The sequence below is a fragment of the Hyposmocoma kahamanoa genome, unplaced genomic scaffold, assembly GCF_003589595.1.
Source record: "Hyposmocoma kahamanoa isolate Upper Pololo Valley unplaced genomic scaffold, ASM358959v1 88, whole genome shotgun sequence".
Lineage (NCBI taxonomy): Eukaryota > Metazoa > Arthropoda > Insecta > Lepidoptera > Cosmopterigidae > Hyposmocoma > Hyposmocoma kahamanoa.
In genome coordinates, this window is record NW_020654466.1 from 19116012 (window position 1) to 19135484 (window position 19473).

At 37.7% G+C, this 19473-nt stretch overlaps 1 protein-coding gene across 1 annotated transcript in view; it reads right to left on the reverse strand.

Moving 5' to 3' along the window:
- The window catches only part of LOC113235963 (von Willebrand factor A domain-containing protein 8-like), a 69027-nt gene extending 50000 nt beyond the window's left edge, over positions 1 to 19027 (reverse strand). Inside the window, exons 1-14 of the mRNA XM_026471886.1 lie at positions 19019 to 19027; positions 18142 to 18264; positions 15631 to 15970; positions 13061 to 13307; positions 11997 to 12137; positions 11001 to 11136; positions 9820 to 10723; positions 8556 to 8761; positions 7006 to 7193; positions 6131 to 6284; positions 3936 to 4091; positions 3707 to 3815; positions 2028 to 2148; positions 71 to 251 (exon numbers count right to left, since the gene is read on the reverse strand). Coding sequence (XP_026327671.1) covers positions 71 to 251; positions 2028 to 2148; positions 3707 to 3815; positions 3936 to 4091; positions 6131 to 6284; positions 7006 to 7193; positions 8556 to 8761; positions 9820 to 10723; positions 11001 to 11136; positions 11997 to 12137; positions 13061 to 13307; positions 15631 to 15970; positions 18142 to 18264; positions 19019 to 19027 — 3015 coding nt within the window. The remainder of the gene's footprint in view (positions 1 to 70; positions 252 to 2027; positions 2149 to 3706; positions 3816 to 3935; positions 4092 to 6130; positions 6285 to 7005; positions 7194 to 8555; positions 8762 to 9819; positions 10724 to 11000; positions 11137 to 11996; positions 12138 to 13060; positions 13308 to 15630; positions 15971 to 18141; positions 18265 to 19018) is intronic.
- Positions 19028 to 19473: the final 446 nt, after the last annotated feature.

Here is a 19473-nt window from a genome sequence, read left to right on the forward strand (position 1 = left end):
CGTGGTTTTTGTATTAGACCCGTCGTCCATTTATTTGTAAGTCAATGTATAATACACACAAATTGTATACCTGTAACCGTTCTTTCTCGTTTTCTGGTGGCCTGTCAACCCGCACGAGCTCCAACGCATGGTCTTCCCCAGAGTGAGCGAACATGTCGTAGCGTATCCGCGCTTCATAACCTTTCAGAGCCTCTGTTAACAGGACTACTGCTTCCATCGAGCGCTCCAAGCGACCATCGTATGAGTTGAACCTGGAATTTAAAATTATGGCCACATGAATACTGTGTTTTATGTGTGTTTAAGTCTGCAATCGAATCGATTGCAGTCTTAAAGCTCAAAATTCGTGATGTGATTAACTAAATAGACCCACCATTTTGTCAAAAAGTGATTAAAAACTTTGATGAAAGAATCGACATCTGTAACTGTGATCGTGGTGGACATTTATCAGATATCATTTTTCATTCATAATTGCCACACTTTACTTCTTTTAAAACAATAAAAATTTGAATCATTGTCTTCTAAATTTATTGTTTTATTTTGATTTACAAAACAAATTTTTGTTGAAAAACCCGTTACAATAATTATTTTATATTTGGATGCTACTTTCATATACAAAAAAAATGTTAAATATTTTTATACATTAAAATGGGGCAGGCAGAGACTATGGACCTCCACTTGCTACGCTTCTCATAAACCTCCTTCGTCTCTTCCACTCCCATCAATCTCTTCATACATGCCAGTTTATTCTTAGTACTTTTAACCCGGCCTTTTTAAAGGACATCCTCAATCTGATTGAGATATGCTCGCCGAGTTCTACCTCTCCCCACGCTTCCATCCACATACGCTCTATAAATTTGTACCGTCAATCTATCAACATTCGTTCTTTCTACATGACCAAATCATCGAAGCATCCCTTTCTCTATCTTTGTCACTACATCATCTTTCATACCACAACGCTCTCTTACTATACTTTTGCTTTTTATATCAATAGAATCTTGTCCTGCAGAAACGTGCGGTTAGGGCAATTTACAATCTGGGCCCCAGAGTATCTTTGAGATATAAGTTTAAGGAAATTAACATTTTTACACTAGCGTCACAGTACGTTTTATGAAAATGTAATTTATGTTAAGAGGAATAGTAATTTCTTTATGAAAAATAGTGACAGACATAACATTAATACGAGGAATAAAAATAAACTAGCTTTTCTTGATAGTCGTCTTCACAAAGTCAAAAAATCATTTAAGGGTCAATGTATACGCTTCTATAACAAGATTCCGGTTGATATACAAAATTCGCCATTCACAAGGTTTAAAACTATAGTGAAACAAAAACTTTATATTAAAGGCTATTTTACAACTTCTGCGTACTTGTATGACAAAAATCCGTGGTAGGAATCCGTTTAGCTTATGGAGGTAGACAGGATCTCTGATATTTCAAAACAAAAAAAATATATTTCGATTTCAAGACGATTTCAAGTGTAATAATGCTTCCCTATGAAATAAAGATTATTTTGATTTTGATATTGATCGGCATTCTGCCTTTAAGGCTAATACCACACATATTGCGAAAAACTCTCATTTCTACAGCATTCACCCTACTTTCATGTTTTTTCTGCCACACCCAACACTCACTACTCTAGACTAGACTGTATGATTTGTATTAGAACTGGCTGAATAAATATAGGTTTGTGTTTAGAATTATATAAAAAGAAAGTGCATTGTAAAAAAAGAACATCCTACGAGTTATAGGAACAGCTTCGATTTTAATACACGTAGTTAAGTTTTATTTATGATTATTTTCCTCGTTTCTCATTGAAATGTGCCTCTCGCTACGCTAACCCACGACTACGACCCTTACATTAGGGTTGGTTGTAAAATAGCATCTAAATTTTAAATCCAAACTCGCTGATTGATAAATACTTTCACCACGATGGCAAGTATTACAGTGTATGCCATCGATACGATAAAAAGAAGAGGCCTAGTCTAAGCGAGTGTAACTTACAATGACAAAAATCCCAACACACATACCTATACATACTGCCTGAAACGTCCAGTACCAATCTAAGTCTCTTCGGTTTATCAGGAGGAGACCCTGGTGGTGGCTCTTGTTCCGTGCGACGACGGTATATTGATCTTTCACCAGTTAAACCTGTCGACCAAAAAAACTTCTTCGCTAAAAAAGCTAGAGAAAACATTTGAGACTAAACGAGCACAACTCACCGAGGCTCTGTTTATAAATACGGAAACCGTGATGCAAAGCTCTTTTAAGAATTAAATTTTGTTTTTTCATCACACTTGTTCGTAAATAGTATGATGGCATGGATGGTGGATAACTGGGCTATTACGCCCTCGGGCCTTTTTTATTCCCATCACCGCCATGGTCGGTAAGGAACTTTCTTTTAATTTGTAGCATGATATATTTCCTTACATAGGTCAGGTTCAAGTTCAAGCAAGTTACTTAGGTTCAAAATTAAAACATTCGCTTAAAATGTTATCTAAACAGAAATTTAATTGCAATTCAGCCAGATACTACTTAAATACTTATGATTAAGAATTTCTTACAATTATTTTCTGTATAAAAAATTAACAAATTTTTTTTACAGTCCATCGAGGCTGTATGCGTCTTTGCCTTTTATAACATTTTAGTTCGAGTATTATTATATATGGAAGAATAGCTAGCTGGCCATCTGTTGATAAAAAAAAACAAAAATTTTTTTGCAAAATCCATAATATTGTTATGTTGTGAACAATATTTAATCATACAAGAAATAAACATTGTATTTATTTACTCGCAAATGTGATGAAAAACCTTGTATATATCATAGACGGTAAAAAAATACAAAATTTGACTTATCAAAGCCCTCAGCCTTCGCCTTCGGGCTTCTAATAGTGCCTCGTTAGTAATTACCGTCCTTAATACATAATGTACTATTAAATCATACACCAATTACCTGGTCTCAAACTAAAGAATTCCTTGTACTATCTATAAGTACCAGAGCAACGGGATTAATTCCGGAGCACTACCCAGAACACCTAGACCGGTTGTCTCAAACTGGTCCTCTAGCACCCATAATGCACTTCGTTAGGTCACAGAGATTGTCGAATTTGTAAGTGGTTTTATCCATAGGTGCTGTAATGGCCACGCTCAGACGTGATGAAAGCAAGGTGCAGGTGTTGCTACTGGTGGGAAGTAAATTGGGCTATGGATAGAAGTCAAATGGCCTGAAATATGCGCCATCATTATCTCATAATGAGACAGCTAAAGTCCGACATTTGTAACCTCTCACCAACAAATAAAAACGTTAATGACCAATTTGTACAGACCCCCGGAAAGAGACGTACGCTTGGTTACATGCGTCGTTATGCCGCTTAAAGCATTGAGCTTTGCTCCACTTTGGAAGGTCAAAGGAGGCAACTCAGAGGTGGTAGTAGACATTCTTCCGGAAACATTACATTTAACCGTTGAATGTGAAAAATGTGAAATGTGACGCGGACAAGCAAGATATACCAGGGCGCGCAATATAAGAAGTGTTTGTGGAGGGGAAGACCAACCAGCCGCGGCCGGTGGTCGGATTACTGCCGGCTATGCAGAACGTGAAAGAAAGTAAAGGTGGTAAAGTAGTTATTTGGGTAGGTAGTTATTATGATGGCCTCGTGATGCTTTGGTGCTTGATATTCTCACTGAAAACAGTACTTAATATTGTTACCTTCAATAATCTTCCCATCGTCGAGCTCGCCACTCGTTTGATGTCGGCTCCATTGCCGCTCTTTCTTTTTCGCCTGAAGCTCTGCCAAAACGCCTCTTAAAGCACCGATCTGCCATTTATATTTATTTAATAAAATTTAATTAAACAAATAATTATATAACTTTCACAGGTGAAGTATAATAGGCTTCACAACTACAGTAACCTATAAATCCACCGTAAAACAACGTACCTGGGGCTGCACAGCTCTGTAAAACTGTTCATACAACTTAGCATCGTACTCGCTCATGCGTATCTCCTTGAGTCGTTCTTCGAACGCCTTTCTATTCATCTCCCGAGCTGCCTTCTTCACGTGCTCCGGTACGTCGTCTTTTTCAGCTTGTGAAAGCTAGAAAAAGGATATCGATCAAAAGACTTGTACCGAATTAGCATTGAGCTTGGTACTTTATTCCTAGAAAAATTGAAGTAGCCTCAAATGTTTTTGCTAGATACGTGTGGCGCACTATAAGTTTCCGGAATGAATAAGAAAAAAACACTATGGTCAGAAGTGAATTTATTGTGTCTCAAAATATTCTCCGTTAGCGTTAATGCACTCTTTCATACGAATGAACCAATTTTGAAAACATTTATGCCACTCTTCCGTGACAATCTCTTAAACATATTTTTCATACTCTTCGACAGCCTCTTCGGTTGATGAAAATCGTTGACTGCGTAACTGGTTCTTAATTTTTGGAAATAAATAAAAGTCAAAGGTGCCAGGTCGGAACTGTACGCGGGATGGCTCATAACGTCAACGTTGCTCACCTTCAAAAATCCATTTGTCTGTCTGGCCGTGTGAGAACTGGCATTATCGTGGTGCAAGATGATACGGCGTTTACGGTTATTTTTATAGAGTTTGTCAATAACTTCCGGCAAACAAATGGTTGTGTACCAATCACTATTCACGGTACGATTCTCCAAAGCAACAGCAGTCACATGTCCAGTTTTATTTAAAAAAGAGGCAATTATCCGCTTAGAGGCAATTTGCACGCTCGCCACTTTGGTTGGTTTCGGCTCATCTCGAAAGATCTATACGCTCGATTGCTGCTTTGTTTTGGGATTGTATCTATAAATCCATGTTTCGTCACCTGTTACTATGTCCGAGACTAAATTTAAAGCCCCTTCGTTGAATCTGGTAAGCATGGCATTGCACCAAGTGACGCGATCCGTTTTCTGAGCCTCAGTCAAATTATGTGGGATCCACCGAGAGCACAGCTTTTTCGCACCCAAATGTTTGTGTAGTATTGATCGTACTTGACTCATGCCTATGCCTAAAGATGCCCGAATCTCTATTGCTGTTAGGTAACATGCCTGTCTGTTTTGATCATACGGCGCACAGCATCGATGTTTTTGTTGTTCACAGCAGTGGACGGGCGACCATCACGACATTCGTCACTGAGATTCACACGACCGCGTTTGAATTCTGCAAACCAGCTATAAATAATCGTGCTTCATCGCCAAAAGCAGTTTGAAGCCGAGTGAAGCTCCGTAGAAAATCATACTACGAAAATTTTCACGAGTTAAATCCATGGTGATGTAGACAACCAATGACTAAAATGACGCCACAATGTAAAAACAAGTGACAGTCAGATGAAACAAACTGTATTCTACAGCTAAATAGTTCCATTTTCAAATGTCGTAATTACTTTTTAAATATTGTTTATCTAAGTAGCCAGTTCCGGAAACTTATAGTGCGCCCTATGTCTTATACAGAGTTAAAGAACTTAGCAGAACAATAAAAAAAAATATTATGACATGCATCCTATGCGTGCACAGGAACTTCCTAAGTTCAGGTTCTGACCCCAGATCAGCCAGTGTACCGGGTTGTCAAATACCGTACTCACTGACTTCATCCGGTTCTCAAGGGGTAAGCGCCTCGGGTGAGCCGCCCCGGGTGCACTTACAGTACCCTTCATATTTCCAGAAAGGCACCGGAATTGTAGGCCCGCTCACTTCCCGTTGCGCATTGCGAAACTAACGAGACGTAGAACGGTAGGAATCGTAGTTACACTATGATTAGACTATCCCCAGGAAATTTCCCCAAAAACAGGATATTCCATAATCACGAAAAACAGGCGAATATGTGGTCTCAATAAGGTTGTAATCTAAAACACAGGGAAACCCTCTTGATCATTTGAATATATACTCTTGTCGCTATCCATCATCCTCAAACCAAGTTATCTTTCATCGTCTTCAATCAGCCTATTTATTGCAGCCTACAGAGAATTAATCGCACTACAACGAGCAGTCTCAAGCCATTATCATCCAGCTACTTCCTATGACTGGGTAATATTCTACACTAAGTCGACCTAAATGCTGTACTGAATGCTACTACTAGGAAACAGTACATTCTAAGATGACCTCAAATGTAAAGGTTGCCAATGTTACCTGATGCACATCATGACCTTTGTCGAGTCTATAGGGCCCTCCCTTCCCTCCAAGACCGGCAGTGTCGCGTCCTCCGGTTCCGCCAGCCCAGGTGTTCCCTCCTACGTGAGGCTTATCGTCCTCTTTACCATGTTTAGGAGAGGATACGTCTTTACTAAAATTAAACAAGTATAATTTGAAATAAATAAGTAAGGTACAATTGAGGCCATCAGCGCAAAAGTGGTGTAACCCACATCGATTTCCTTTTCTACAATATTATTTTAAATGACACTAAAGTACGTAATTATTACGTATTTGGACGCTATTTAATTTTTTACATAATTACATAATCTACATAATTATTATCGCTCATTTAGTGCTACATTGACGCAATTGTACTTCTTGTAATGTTACAGGAAATTATTTTGAATTTTTTTTTTCCAATTTTATTTCACATTTATCAATAAAATTTTGTGTAAATTTTTACAATACGTATAAATTCATATAATTTAAAATTACTGCCGATTTATCTTCAAACGTAACATTTGTTATGTTAGAGTTGTGTCAACAAATTTAATTCAAAATTACCATTACGTCAATGTTACCCACCAAATGAGCCTTATGTACTTTAGTATTATTTAAAGTAATATTGTAGAAAAATAATTCAATGTTGGCTACATCACTTTTGCGTTGATAGCCTCAATATTCATGGTAACCAAACTGACAAACAGAAAAGCGATCCATCTGGATTTTGCTAACATTGTCAATAGATATGACGATATTGAAAAAGGTATTCTCAACATGGAAATTGTTTCCTTGATTGTCCAGATTTTGCCCTGCAATTCGTAGTCAGTATTATATGAACAATAATAAAATATAATCTAAATAATACTCACCCACTATGCCTATCAATGGTCATTTGTATTTTCTTAAGCGCGGCCTTGGACCGTCCCTCAAGCACGCCCTCTGTCGGCAGTCCGCTTTCGTGAAGGACTTCTAACAACTTGTCCGCCATGTCTTTGCTATAGCGATCAAAGTCAAATACGTTGCCAATCGCTGTTGCGAGGTCTTCCATGGGGTATTTCTGGAAAATATTGACGTATAACTTGTTTTGAATAATGTAACAGAAGCCCTGGTACCTTAATAGTTTGGCCTACCGCTTCTCAAGCAGAGGCCGTAGGTTCGAATCCGGCCTCACACCTCTGAATTTCTCGAAATTTATTTGTTTAATTTGAAATTTACCATGAGCTTTTTGGTGAAGGAAAACATTGTGATGAAAGCTGCACGTTGAAAAAGGTTCACAAACCCCGAAAAACGTGTTTAGGTAGAGAGCCATACCCAGCAGTGGGACATATAAAAATGGCTTGATGACGATTAACTTGTTTTAGATATCGCAACCATAATAACAAAAATAAGACAATCAAAAATAACATACCTACTATTTTTGATTGTCGTATTTTTGTTGATAAAATAAAATCAAAAATTTTGTGTCGTTAATGAAAAAAGGGTTGTTTGATTTAATATTAGACATACTTTAACTGCTTCAGTGGCCGAACGGTTACCATGGCGGACTGCCGCGCAGAGGTCCCAGGTTCGATGCCCGGGCCGGGAGAAATATTTGCATGGCCTACATTTATTTCTCCCGTGAGTTTGGGTGTAATTTGTGGTTGCCTATGTGTGTGTCATTGGTACCCGCGACACGGGGTGTCCCTAGTGCGGGGCTATGTTGAGTGTGTGCTTTATTATTATTATAAAAACTGATTGATGACTTTACCATCTCAGTTAGCCATGACCATGAGACCTGTAAAGGGCCCTGTGGTTTGTGTGAATAAACAAATATAGGCGATTTAGATGCGAAAATTCATTTCAAAGGAAACTTTCTTGAGTAATTACAATATAAACAAAGAAATGCACTACATAAAACCAATACCTCGCTTTTTATATCAAATACGATTTTGTCATATATCACCACAAACAATGATATCATGTTATTTTTTTAATCTACTTTTTCCATTTTCCCAAAAATTATTTTTCAAATGTTGTCAAGTCATTTACTATTAATGGGGGTGTTTTGCCATATTCACACGGGTCTGGTCAGCCTGGTTAGTAAGGTTGTATATTTACAAATAACGGTTATGTATAGATGAATTAATAAGTGTTGATTTGAACAATACATTTATGAGATTGCACGTGACGATGAACGTATGAGTGCGACTCATCAATGTTTCCTTTCTCGCTTGCACTCATTAGTTGTTAATGATATTTAAGTAAATGTGGTGGTTTGGGTTTGTTTTCTTATTTAAAGAGAGCTTTATCTCGCTGTATTCTTCGTATCATTCGCTCGCCAAGCAAGTTCCAAGTGCCTTTTTTTTTCGAGCAACAGAGGAGATCCAGGTCACGTAACCAATATAAGGAATATTATGAGAAATAACTAAATTTCTCTCACCTGCAAATGCTTAATTATATTAACAAGTTCCCGTGTAGAATACGGATATGTCAATTGTCCTTGGTCAGCCATGTCACGTAACGTGGCGAACGCCTTAACAAGTTTCTTCATGACGTCATGTGGCACGTCCGGCCCATATGAACGAAGGAGCTCCATTTCCGAGTCTATTGAGGGATTGTCCACTGCATGACAGGAGAATAAATCGCCTGGAAAAAGCGTCTGCCTTTTATTAATCCGATAATAGTGTAGTTCTTTTTAAAGAAAGGATACCCTGTATCGCTTGTGCCGTGGACACACATATAGACAGCCACAAATTACACCCAAACTCATGAAAGAAGTAAATGCCATACAAATATTTCTCCCGGCCCGAGAATTGAACCCGGGACTTCTGCGTGGCAGACCAGCGGAACGTGGTAACCGTTCGGCTACAGAGGCGGTTAAATTAGGCATGAGGTGATTTTCAATTTAGTTTATTTATTTATTTATTTATCATAAATATATTTACACGGTATTACAGTTAAAAACTAATGCACTGTGAAAACTATGATAATTATAAAATTAATAACAATAAGATCTTGTTGAGCATTGTGAGGGCACGGAGCAGCGGCGAGTTCCTATGGGACACTGTACGCGCAAACGGCACAGCGAATATGGTTATGCTGCATTTAGCAGCGTGATCGTCACATTCGCTAAATGCAGCATAATATAGCAACGAAAACTATTGTAGGGCGGAACGTGGATCTTCCAGCGCTTATTCTACATAAGTAATATGTGGTCTATAATAAAAAAAAATACTTCAAAGTAAAATAATATTTGATAACTTTAATCATCGTGCATCTGATGTTAAACAGCATGCCAGTCCATAGCAGTTGCAGTGCCACTCAGAGCTTTAAATCGCAAAGATCTGATGGACACTGCCACTGTACCTTTCACCATGAGATATCAATTGACAAGTCTCATATTATGACTGTAATTTCATCAGGACTCTTACCCTTCAAAACCGGAACGCAGTAATGTCACATTACTACTTGGCGGCAGAAGTAGGTAAGAATTCCCTGAACTCTTTCACAACAAGTTTTACTACTACTAAAAATATCTGTCTGCTACGATAGATTTTTTCATTTCTTAGATTACGATTACTTGTTATTAGCCCCTTCAAAATTATCCGAATGAAGTTAATTTCCACACATTTGAAACAAACTAATATCTTCTTAGCCAGGATTTAAAGTGTAACAAGTTAATGGAGATAGTCCAGTAAACTTACCCAAAGCGGCGAAAAAATCATTACCCAAAAACGGGAACCCAGGTCTGTTAGCCAAAACAATCATTCTGAAATCATCATGTACCGGAATAAAGCTAGATATATCGCCGCCAGAACTTTCCAACAAATCCTTTGGCACAATTCTTCTACCGTCGCTCAGAATCATTTCTCCGTTTTCTACTAACGTTTTCAAAATACACGTCACGTGAGTAGGGGCCTTATCTGCTTCGTCAACCACTAAAATATGGCCGAGTTTAACAGCTTTCACTAACGGGGAATCTTCATATATGACCACGCCGTCTCTTACAGTCGGTTGTACTGTCAAAGATTGGACTGTGGTGTCTCTATGCAGTTGTATATACTCCCTAGGCCTGTTTAACAGCTGCAATAAGCGATCAGCTATCTTATTCTTTCCCACTCCTTGATTTCCGACTAATAATAAATGGTTTCCGAGCAGGAAGTCCTGTAATAACCATTCTAATAATCTCACGTGTTGCGGTACATCGTAGAACAGGATATCAGGTACTTTTGTTAAGGCATTGGTTTTAAATATTTCGGTCGTGGTGTTTCCAATGGTAAGTGCACCGTTTTTTATTGAAATTTTAACTGGTTTTTCATCAGGATCTCGACTGAAAATTCCGAATCGAGTGGGAATTTCGATACCCAGTTTTTGACTAGCGCCATCTAGTGCCCTCCTTGCTAAATTAGGTAAGAATTTGGCTAAGAAAGTCCTCTGTACTGTTTCATAGGCTGAGTCAGTGGGGTATTTTGCCATTCTACTGGCAATTCGCAGGAGCTGTCGCGTGGAGAGCGATGATGAAAGATTCTTAAGGGTATTATCTTCTGATGCTCGCAATTGGTCCGCTAAATTGATGATTGAATGGAGAGGATTTGATATGTCGCCGTGCTTTAAAGAAAAATAAATAGAAATTAGAATAGCGAACGTTAAGATCACGCCATAAACTCTGCATGGATTTGCAAGTCCGTTTTTATTCAATATGTTATATCTATTTTTTTTTTTATTAACAGTTGTTATACGACGATTAGATACATTTCATCTCATACGGCTACGAAGCCGAGGAGCACAGGTATGAAAATATATCACTACTACAGTTTACTCCGATAAAAATAAAGTACTTACATTACTTATATTTACATAGACATAAATGTATTAAATTAGATACCAATTGATTAATGATGAATATCTCCTCATTCTTGCTCAAATTCCTCATCTCGTGGAAGATGAAAAGGCTCAGTATCTCTGGAGACAACCACTGCTGTCCTCGGCCTAAAGTCGGCGGCTCAGCCAACGCTACTATTCTGAAATACGTAATGTGATGCGCAAACTATACAGGGTGTAAATCAGGTAAACAGGTACAAACCTAATTCTATAAATTAATCATGATGACGGCGCTCTAATTTACCTCAGACCTCCTACCGCCGTCTCTTATGTTGTGCCATTTAATGTGAATAAAACTTTCAAGGCAACGTTCTTCTTTCAAAGCGCCCAAATTACCAGGACCAAAGGTTTTCCACCGGGCGAGGCGAGACGAGGCGAGACGAGGATTGAAATTTGTATGACAAAATTTCAATTCTCTCCTAGCCCATCTTCAGTGGAAATGGTCTGGATCGACGAAGCAGCGAGACGAGAATTGAAATATTGTAATATTTTGAACCGTATTGCTGCCAACATACAGTATCATACTCTTTAACGGAAACACGATTTTTGCACTGTCTAACGCGAGTTTATGCGTGCTCGCGATGGCTATTAATATCAATTGCGAGATTGTGTGTTACGTACGATTTGAGATTTAAAAAAGATGGTTTCATCTGATTCTTCCGTTAACATATTACATCATAATAATTTACGGGACATGTTACTTCGGTCGCGTATTTAACGCTAGATGAAGGGAACTACACTGAATCTTCACTATCCGCAATCCCTGCGTGGGCTCGCGCGAGATAGCTATAATTCGCGCGAGCTATTAATGGCAATTTTTACGAGATTTCCATTCTCGTCTCGCCTCGCCTCGTCACGCCGCGCCGGTGGAAAACTATCTTTAATCTGACACGGTTCTAACTAACCTAAAAACTGTCACGGTTCAGTTAGAACCGTGTCTTGTGACACGGTTCTACCTGAACTATTATTACCACTGATATAACACAGGTTTAGTCCCTACCTGAATGCATGATGAATTCTCTTGACACCGCTGTCTTCAAGTTCAGCCTGAGTGAGACCAGAAGCGAGGAGCGCGTCGTATCTGTCGTGACGGAGCAGTCGGGTGCCGTCGTGAAGTTGCACTTCGCGATCGTGAACTAACCTAGAAAGTTCAATAAAACATTTAGTTATTAATAGAAAAAACCGACTTAGAAAATGTATTATTTAGTTCAAGTTCAAATCTGAACAAAAATTACATGAAAAGAGTTTTTGATCTTTGTATCAGTAATAACACCAAACTAGTGGAGTATTTTTCAAAAAAAAAAGTCTTTGTGTCATGTTCTGTCGCCGTGCCACCGAACCACAAACAATTTAAAAGATGCTCATGGGTATTCTTTTTGAAAGACGATAATCTAGGACACCTTCTGATGGAGTCTGGGAGAGTCAGAATCAGACACAAAGCCATTATCTCTATTTTTCTGAATTTAGTCATTGTATGTACATATACAAAAAATAGGCGAAATGTAAATTAATTCTGCTACATTTCAATTGTCAAGTTGACTGTAAGTCCTTTAGGTGTTTATCGCTTATCAATAATGTATCAGCAAAATTGTTATACAACATTTTGTAACATGATTGTAAAGGCGTTTCATTATTATAAAATATTGAATAATTAATACAATTGAAACGTAGCAGAATTAACTTACATTGCACCTAGTTTTTATTAATAAACAGCGTTTATTGGGTAAATTCAGAAAAATAGCTAAAATTGCATCTACAAGTATTATTAATATAGATGGCTACAGATAATTCCCCATAGTAATTGTTTCTTTTTTCTTTTAAACTAATAGTAATTCATAAATAATACATGTACGTCAGGCATACATTTCAGTGGATAATATAATAATATACAAAATAGGGTGGCGTGGCTACAGAGCATCACACAAATATTTGAATATCATTATAGATAATTAATAAAATAAATGACACGGAATAGGCAACACTTTTCGTACACCACACCATACATTCAGTAGATTTTATACTGATATTTTGCAATATACAAAAGCATGCGATGGTTTTACTCACCTATGTAAAACAGCAACGGTACTAGGATGTATTCTGTGCAACCCGTCCAGAACAGCCAAATGTCCTTTCAATGCGGCGTCCACCAAGGCAGAGTTCTTCCACACTGTGTCTCCACTAACCAACGTCGTCCGTTGTTGTAATAGATCTCGAGCTGTCATATCTTGGTAAAGAACTATTGGCTCTATTGTATAGCCGAGAAGGGATGCAAGTTGCGAGATTAGTAGGCTCTTACCGCAGCCTTTTGGACCTGTAATATATACACGTACGTCTAGTGAAAAGCCTGCAAGTTACTTTGTAAGTGGGGCTAGTATTAACTGGTACCATCGAGTATCTACCCAGAAATAGAGACGAAATGTCATTTAATTTGTTTGAAAACTATTCTCCCAAGTCATTACTGTGACAACGGCGCTCCGATTAGCTAGCCCGAATTTGCAACAATTAACGAATGACGTTAATTGTTGCACTTCAAAGCGACCAGTTGAACTTAAGATTTGCTATAATGGACGAAAATTGAAAAACTACGTATTTAATATTTAAATACCGATGAAATGTGATTCCGTTTGTTTTGTAATTAGATGTTTTGCAGATTTTCCCAGACTACCGAATGCAAGAGCCTCCCATAGTTAGAAATATTATCTTATTACAATAAATACAGAATATTTTCAGAATATACGGAGACGTACCTACACACAGGTCAGTTGTTGGCGCTGTACTATTTCAGCTTTCTAATTTGTGATTTTAGCGCAAACTCGAGTTGATATTTAAAAGCGATATAAGGCCCATTTGCCTGATGAGTTGCCAGGAATGGATGGCCCTTATTTCTGGTTATATACTCGCAATACAACTACGTCCACTGAAAAGCTTGCAAGTTACGTTGTAAGTGGCGCTAGTATTAACTGGTACCGACGTTGACATCGACGTCTGTATTTTTAGTAAAAATACAATATTTAGATTAAGGCCTGTTTACACCAATTTAGTAGAAGAATTTAAGACAGTTAAGTGGACGTTCATTCTTTGGTAAGATGATAAATTACCTTAGAACTTTATGCTTAGTTTAAGCATCAGTCTTCCACATAATTATGCTTTCCAAAACTCAATGTGTAAACAGTTCTTAGTTGCAAAATGCTTTTCGTGAAAAAAAAATATTTAAAAAAGCAGCAGAACTCCTTGTTAATGAGGTAGTCTGCCACTACCTATTTCTGCCGCCAAGCAGTAATGTCAGCATTGCTACGTTCCCTTTTCGAAGGGTAAGGGTACTTCAGTCTTCCACATAATTATGCTTTCCAAAACTCAATGTGTAAACTGTTCTTAGTTGCAATATGCTTTTTGTGTTAAAACTTAAAAAAAAGCAGCAGAATTCCTTGTGAATGAGGTAGTCTGCCACTTTACCTATTTCTGCCGCCAAGCAGTAATGTCAGCATTGCTGCGTTCCCTTTTCAAAGAGTAAGGGTGCTGGTGAAATTACATGGACATGAGACTTATCAATTTGCGACTCAGGGTTTCGAGCGCAGTGGCCAGTGCCCCTCAGATCTTTGTGATCTAAACTGCAACTGTTATGGACAGTGGTATCGCTTACCATCAGGAGCACAATTTGTTAGTCTCGTGACTTCATATTATAATCCGTTCAGTGCCGTATCAATACTGTAGTGATAGTGAGCATTAACAATTCTAAACATATAAGATTACTTATACTATTGGACTTAACAAAACGATAGCGCGTTTTAGAGTGCAACTAATGTAAATAAAATAATTTTATTTTTATTTTATTTTAACTTATTGGAAGACCAACGGCTATATTATACAGTAAAAACTGAAATAATAATGGAGATCCAATTATAGATCCTCACCGATAGACACACATTAAGTAAATGACCATTAAATTATAACTATATAACTACTAACCATATTATATACATTTTCGCAACACTTAGTAATTACCTACTCGCCAAAGAACAAACTACTAATAAGACGTTTCACCGATGCAACACTAGTGTTAAAAAGGTCAATGTCAACCTGCTTGGACAATTCATTGAAGGTATTACTCGCACGTGAGAGATATGCATTCCGCCGAAAATTCGAAGAGGCCATAGGTACGCACGAAAATTAATTAAACCTAAGGGACTTTGTAGGGGCTCTAAGAGAAATCTTGGACACGAGTTCCGGGGAGGCCACAAGCAATTTTTCGCAAAAATACTAGGTCTGCTATCTGACGTCGTACCTGTAGTGGCAAAAGATGATGTTTCTTACATATATCAAGATATATGTAAGACTCGTACCGCTCCCTAGTTCGAAAACATAAAAAATTAATAAATCTTCTTTGCACATGCTTATCAAACTCACAAGGCAATGTGGCCGTCGTTTATTTCTTTGTTTCAGTAAACTCGCCTTAATCTTATTTTTTGCTGTGGTACAAAGTGACGAACGGACGGTGTAACTGATAGTAACCAATGACTCCCGTCACACAAGTACTTAGTTTAGGTACTTACCATATACATATTTTACAAGTTCTGACATTTTTTCACTAAGCAATAGTACCATGTTAGTTTACAATCATCAAATGGTTAACTTACCAACAACACAAAAATCACCAACACTATGACTCAAAAGCAGTTCATTCAACAGTTGACTTTGATACGACGTCTTCACCACTCCTCTCTCTTCTCTACCCCTTTTACTTCCACCGCACGGCACTGCAAACTGACTTTTGTCGCCGTTGACATCAAGGCTCACTACAGCTTGGCTGCCAGCGAAGTCGATTTCTTTCAAGTTTATGTCCCATTTTGGCTGAGTGTTGATTTTGAGGTTTTGTAGAACTCCTTGGACGTTTTTTATGTGTTCCTTACTCAGGAACGTGTTGTATGGGTAGAGGAGGTAGATTAGTTTGTGTATGGGGATTGTTGGATTTCGCTCCTGTGAAAATGCGGCATAAATTACACCAAATATACTTAAAAATACCCTATTTCACTCTTAGCTTAGCTTCAAGTTGTCTTTGCAATGTCTCTGGAATGTTTGAAATCTAAGTTTTTCACTATAGTTGGATTTTTAATTGCATATAACGAACTGTGCCTTTACCTTGTCACAGTTACCGCTAGCGGCCGCGTAAAATGTTTGTATACAAAAAGTTGTTTCTTCTTGTGACCGCTAGGGGTACTCTATAATTTGCTTAGAGGATGGAAAAAATTTGCTATACAAAATTGTGAAGTAATTTACGCAGTTGCTAGTGGCAACCGTCACAAAGTAAACTCGTGTTAGAGGCATAGACAGCTACTAATGTCATTATGAAAAATAATGTTGGCATATTTATTTGTTTTTTGAAAATACTTAAAAGGTAACATATTTAGGAAATGAAACTATTTTTCCGGATTTAAATCGCGTATATTTGTTTTTTCAAACAAACCGACGTTTCGGGCCTTTTACAGGTCCCATGGTGTAAAGGGCCCGAAACGTCGGTTTGTTTGAAAAAACAAATATACGCGATTTAAATCCGGAAAAATAGTTTCATTTCCTATGTGTAACAATCGCGAAAACCTAAGAACTCGATAGGTAACATATTTGCAGTACCAAAGCGCTTACAAGTCACACTGATAAAATTTTGAAAAAAAGAAAAGTTAAATAACATATTCTCAGAGTATTAAAAAAATCGACCTCAAAAGTGCGTGGAATTAAATCTTTACCAAGTTTTTTGAAATCAGAAGTATTTTTTATTATTTATTTTGTACAACTTAAACTTACAGTACTTATAACTAAACATGTAAGTCATAGTCACAAAAAAGGTTGAGTCGATCACCGGCCAAAGATAGGAAGCGGAATTTCGACCACAGAGCTTTGGGCGGTGACCGCCTCCAAATAGTAACCAGCGGATGTTAGAAATTTTGATTCAGTGTTGCTGAACACGTCAATATCATTTGTTTTGCTTAAGGATTCAATTGCGGCTAGGGCTTCGAAGAATGGTGCCCGTCTTAGTGTCACTGTGCGGGTTAAATGAAAATTGAATAGAGGGTATTTGCGCTGACGAAGGACGTAACGTGAGATTGGCGGGATAAAAAAAGGAATTTGAGCCATTAGAGGAGAGTTAATTATATATCCTCTTATTAGGTTAAAAATATATTTTAGAAGCGCCAGTTTTACCTGATCTCAAGCGATCTGTACGATACCATGCCCAAAATAAAGGTTGTAGGATACATATAAGGATAGTACCCATAAAGTTTACTATACAAATATCTCAAAAATGATTTCTGGATTCGTTCCAACATTGCTATATAGAGTTTATTGTGGGGATTCCACACTGCGCACGTAGCTTCCAATTTACTTCGAACAAAGGCGTTACATAAATTACAAATTGCCTGTCGATGGTCAAAAAACTTAGATTGCCGCTTGATGAAGCCAAGACTTTTCCAAGAACATGATCGTTAAATTTGAGTCCAGAATCGAATCTTACTCCCAAATCACGAACAGTCTTCGCACGGTTCAAGGTCGTGCCACCGAGGCTGTACTCATTGAGGATTGGATTGCGAAAATGCTGTTAATATATTACAGATGTAGGAAGGTCATTCGCAAGCAGTATAAAAAGGAGAGGGCCGAGACTGCTACCTTGCCCTATACCAGAAGCAACTGTATAAGGGGAATACTTAGTTTTCCTATTCAACGTACTGCTTTCTATCTTGAAAATACGCACAGAAAAATTTCATTAACTGATTAGTAAATCTCGCAACACCCATTTTTATAAGATCAAAAGCTTTTCGGAAGTCGAAATAGGCAACATCAACTTGAGTATTCTGATCCATTTTTGACCCAATTAAGGTATTTAGATTCAGAAGATTGGACGTAGTTGAGCGTTGCGGCAATAAACCGTGTTGTTCGTCACAAAAGCATCCACACAGCTGTAAAGCTATGGTCGAATAGAGCGCCGTTTCGAATATTTTTGCAAATACTGAGAGAATAGCAATAGGCCGGTAATTTCTTATATCACCCTTCGCGTCACTCTTGTGTACAGGTATAACTTTAGATATTTTCCAACGTCGTGGGTACAAGTTTGTTCCAATTGATAGGTTATATAAATAACAAAGTGGTTTAACAAATACTTTGCAGCAATCTTTGACCGCAAACTGAGAGATCCCGTCAGGGCCCTGTGTGAATTTAGGTGCTAGGCGTTTGATAGCTTTGCGCACGTCAATCTCGTTAATTTCATCAACACTAATATGTCTCTGGAAAGTGGCAAGATGTGTAAAAGTGGCAGAACTGTCACAAGCATTTTCAACACAGAGAAGTGGTAGAGTAGGGAGGAAGACACTTTGAAAAAATTGAGCAAATGAGTCAACTATTTCCTGGGGCACGTGGTACCAAATGTAGTTGGCTGACATGACATTTTGTGCTTCTTCACAAACGCTCAGAATAACAAAGGATTTCGCTTGACATCCCCCTGAACCATTTTAGAATATTTAATCAAATCGCATTTTGATCTTCGCAGAACCATTTTCCTATAATAGTAGAAAAAACCATAATAGAGTTGATAGTTTGTTTCTTTGTACATTTTGTGATATTTGTTTTTGAATATAAATATATAGTCTCAGCAGAAAACCATACCGGATAGTTAGTAGGCTTACTAGGGTTCTTAAATGGAACAACTTCCTCCACTATATTGCAAATAACTGAGTACAAGTAGTCCACAGCTTCATCTAAATGACTTATTTAATAAAGGGGCATCCAATCTATTTCAGATATTCTCATGTAAAGTAGGTGGAGGTCAGCTTTGCGAAAGTTTCTAATATTGGGCGCTGGGATATTGCCAGAAGGCTTTCGATATTTGTTATTCACATTGGGTATGCTAATAGATATATCAAGTGGCAAATGATGGACCTCATCAGAGACCAAACCACAAACTGCCTCAGCCACTGAAACTTCTAACACCGTTTCGTTAGTCAAAACTAAATCTAATATATGTCCTAAACTATTAATTACCTTGCACATTTGAGATAAATTACACGATGGTAAAAACATTTGAAAGTCATTACGTACTGTAGTTGTAGTCGAATTGCGCAAAACCGAATTCATCCCCTAGTTTGCCAGCCTTAGAGTTGGAATATTTTGTTCAAATTTAAACGGGACCAATGACGTAACCTCAACTAAGGTACCGTCTTTCCAACAAAAAAGAATCATCAAAATCGTTTAACCAATACCGGAGTTATAGCGTAACATACATTAAAAAAAAATACAGTCGAATCAATTAATTTATTTATTTATTTATACATGACAGGCAAATGACTCCACTCCACCTGATGTTAAGTGGAAAGTGGTATCCAAACGCGAAGGAACGAATTAAGAACGTCCTCCTTTTTTTTAATTATATGATTGAATTATTATATTGTTTATAAGTACATAGTGGAAATTGAAAGTAATATATAAAGGTATATATA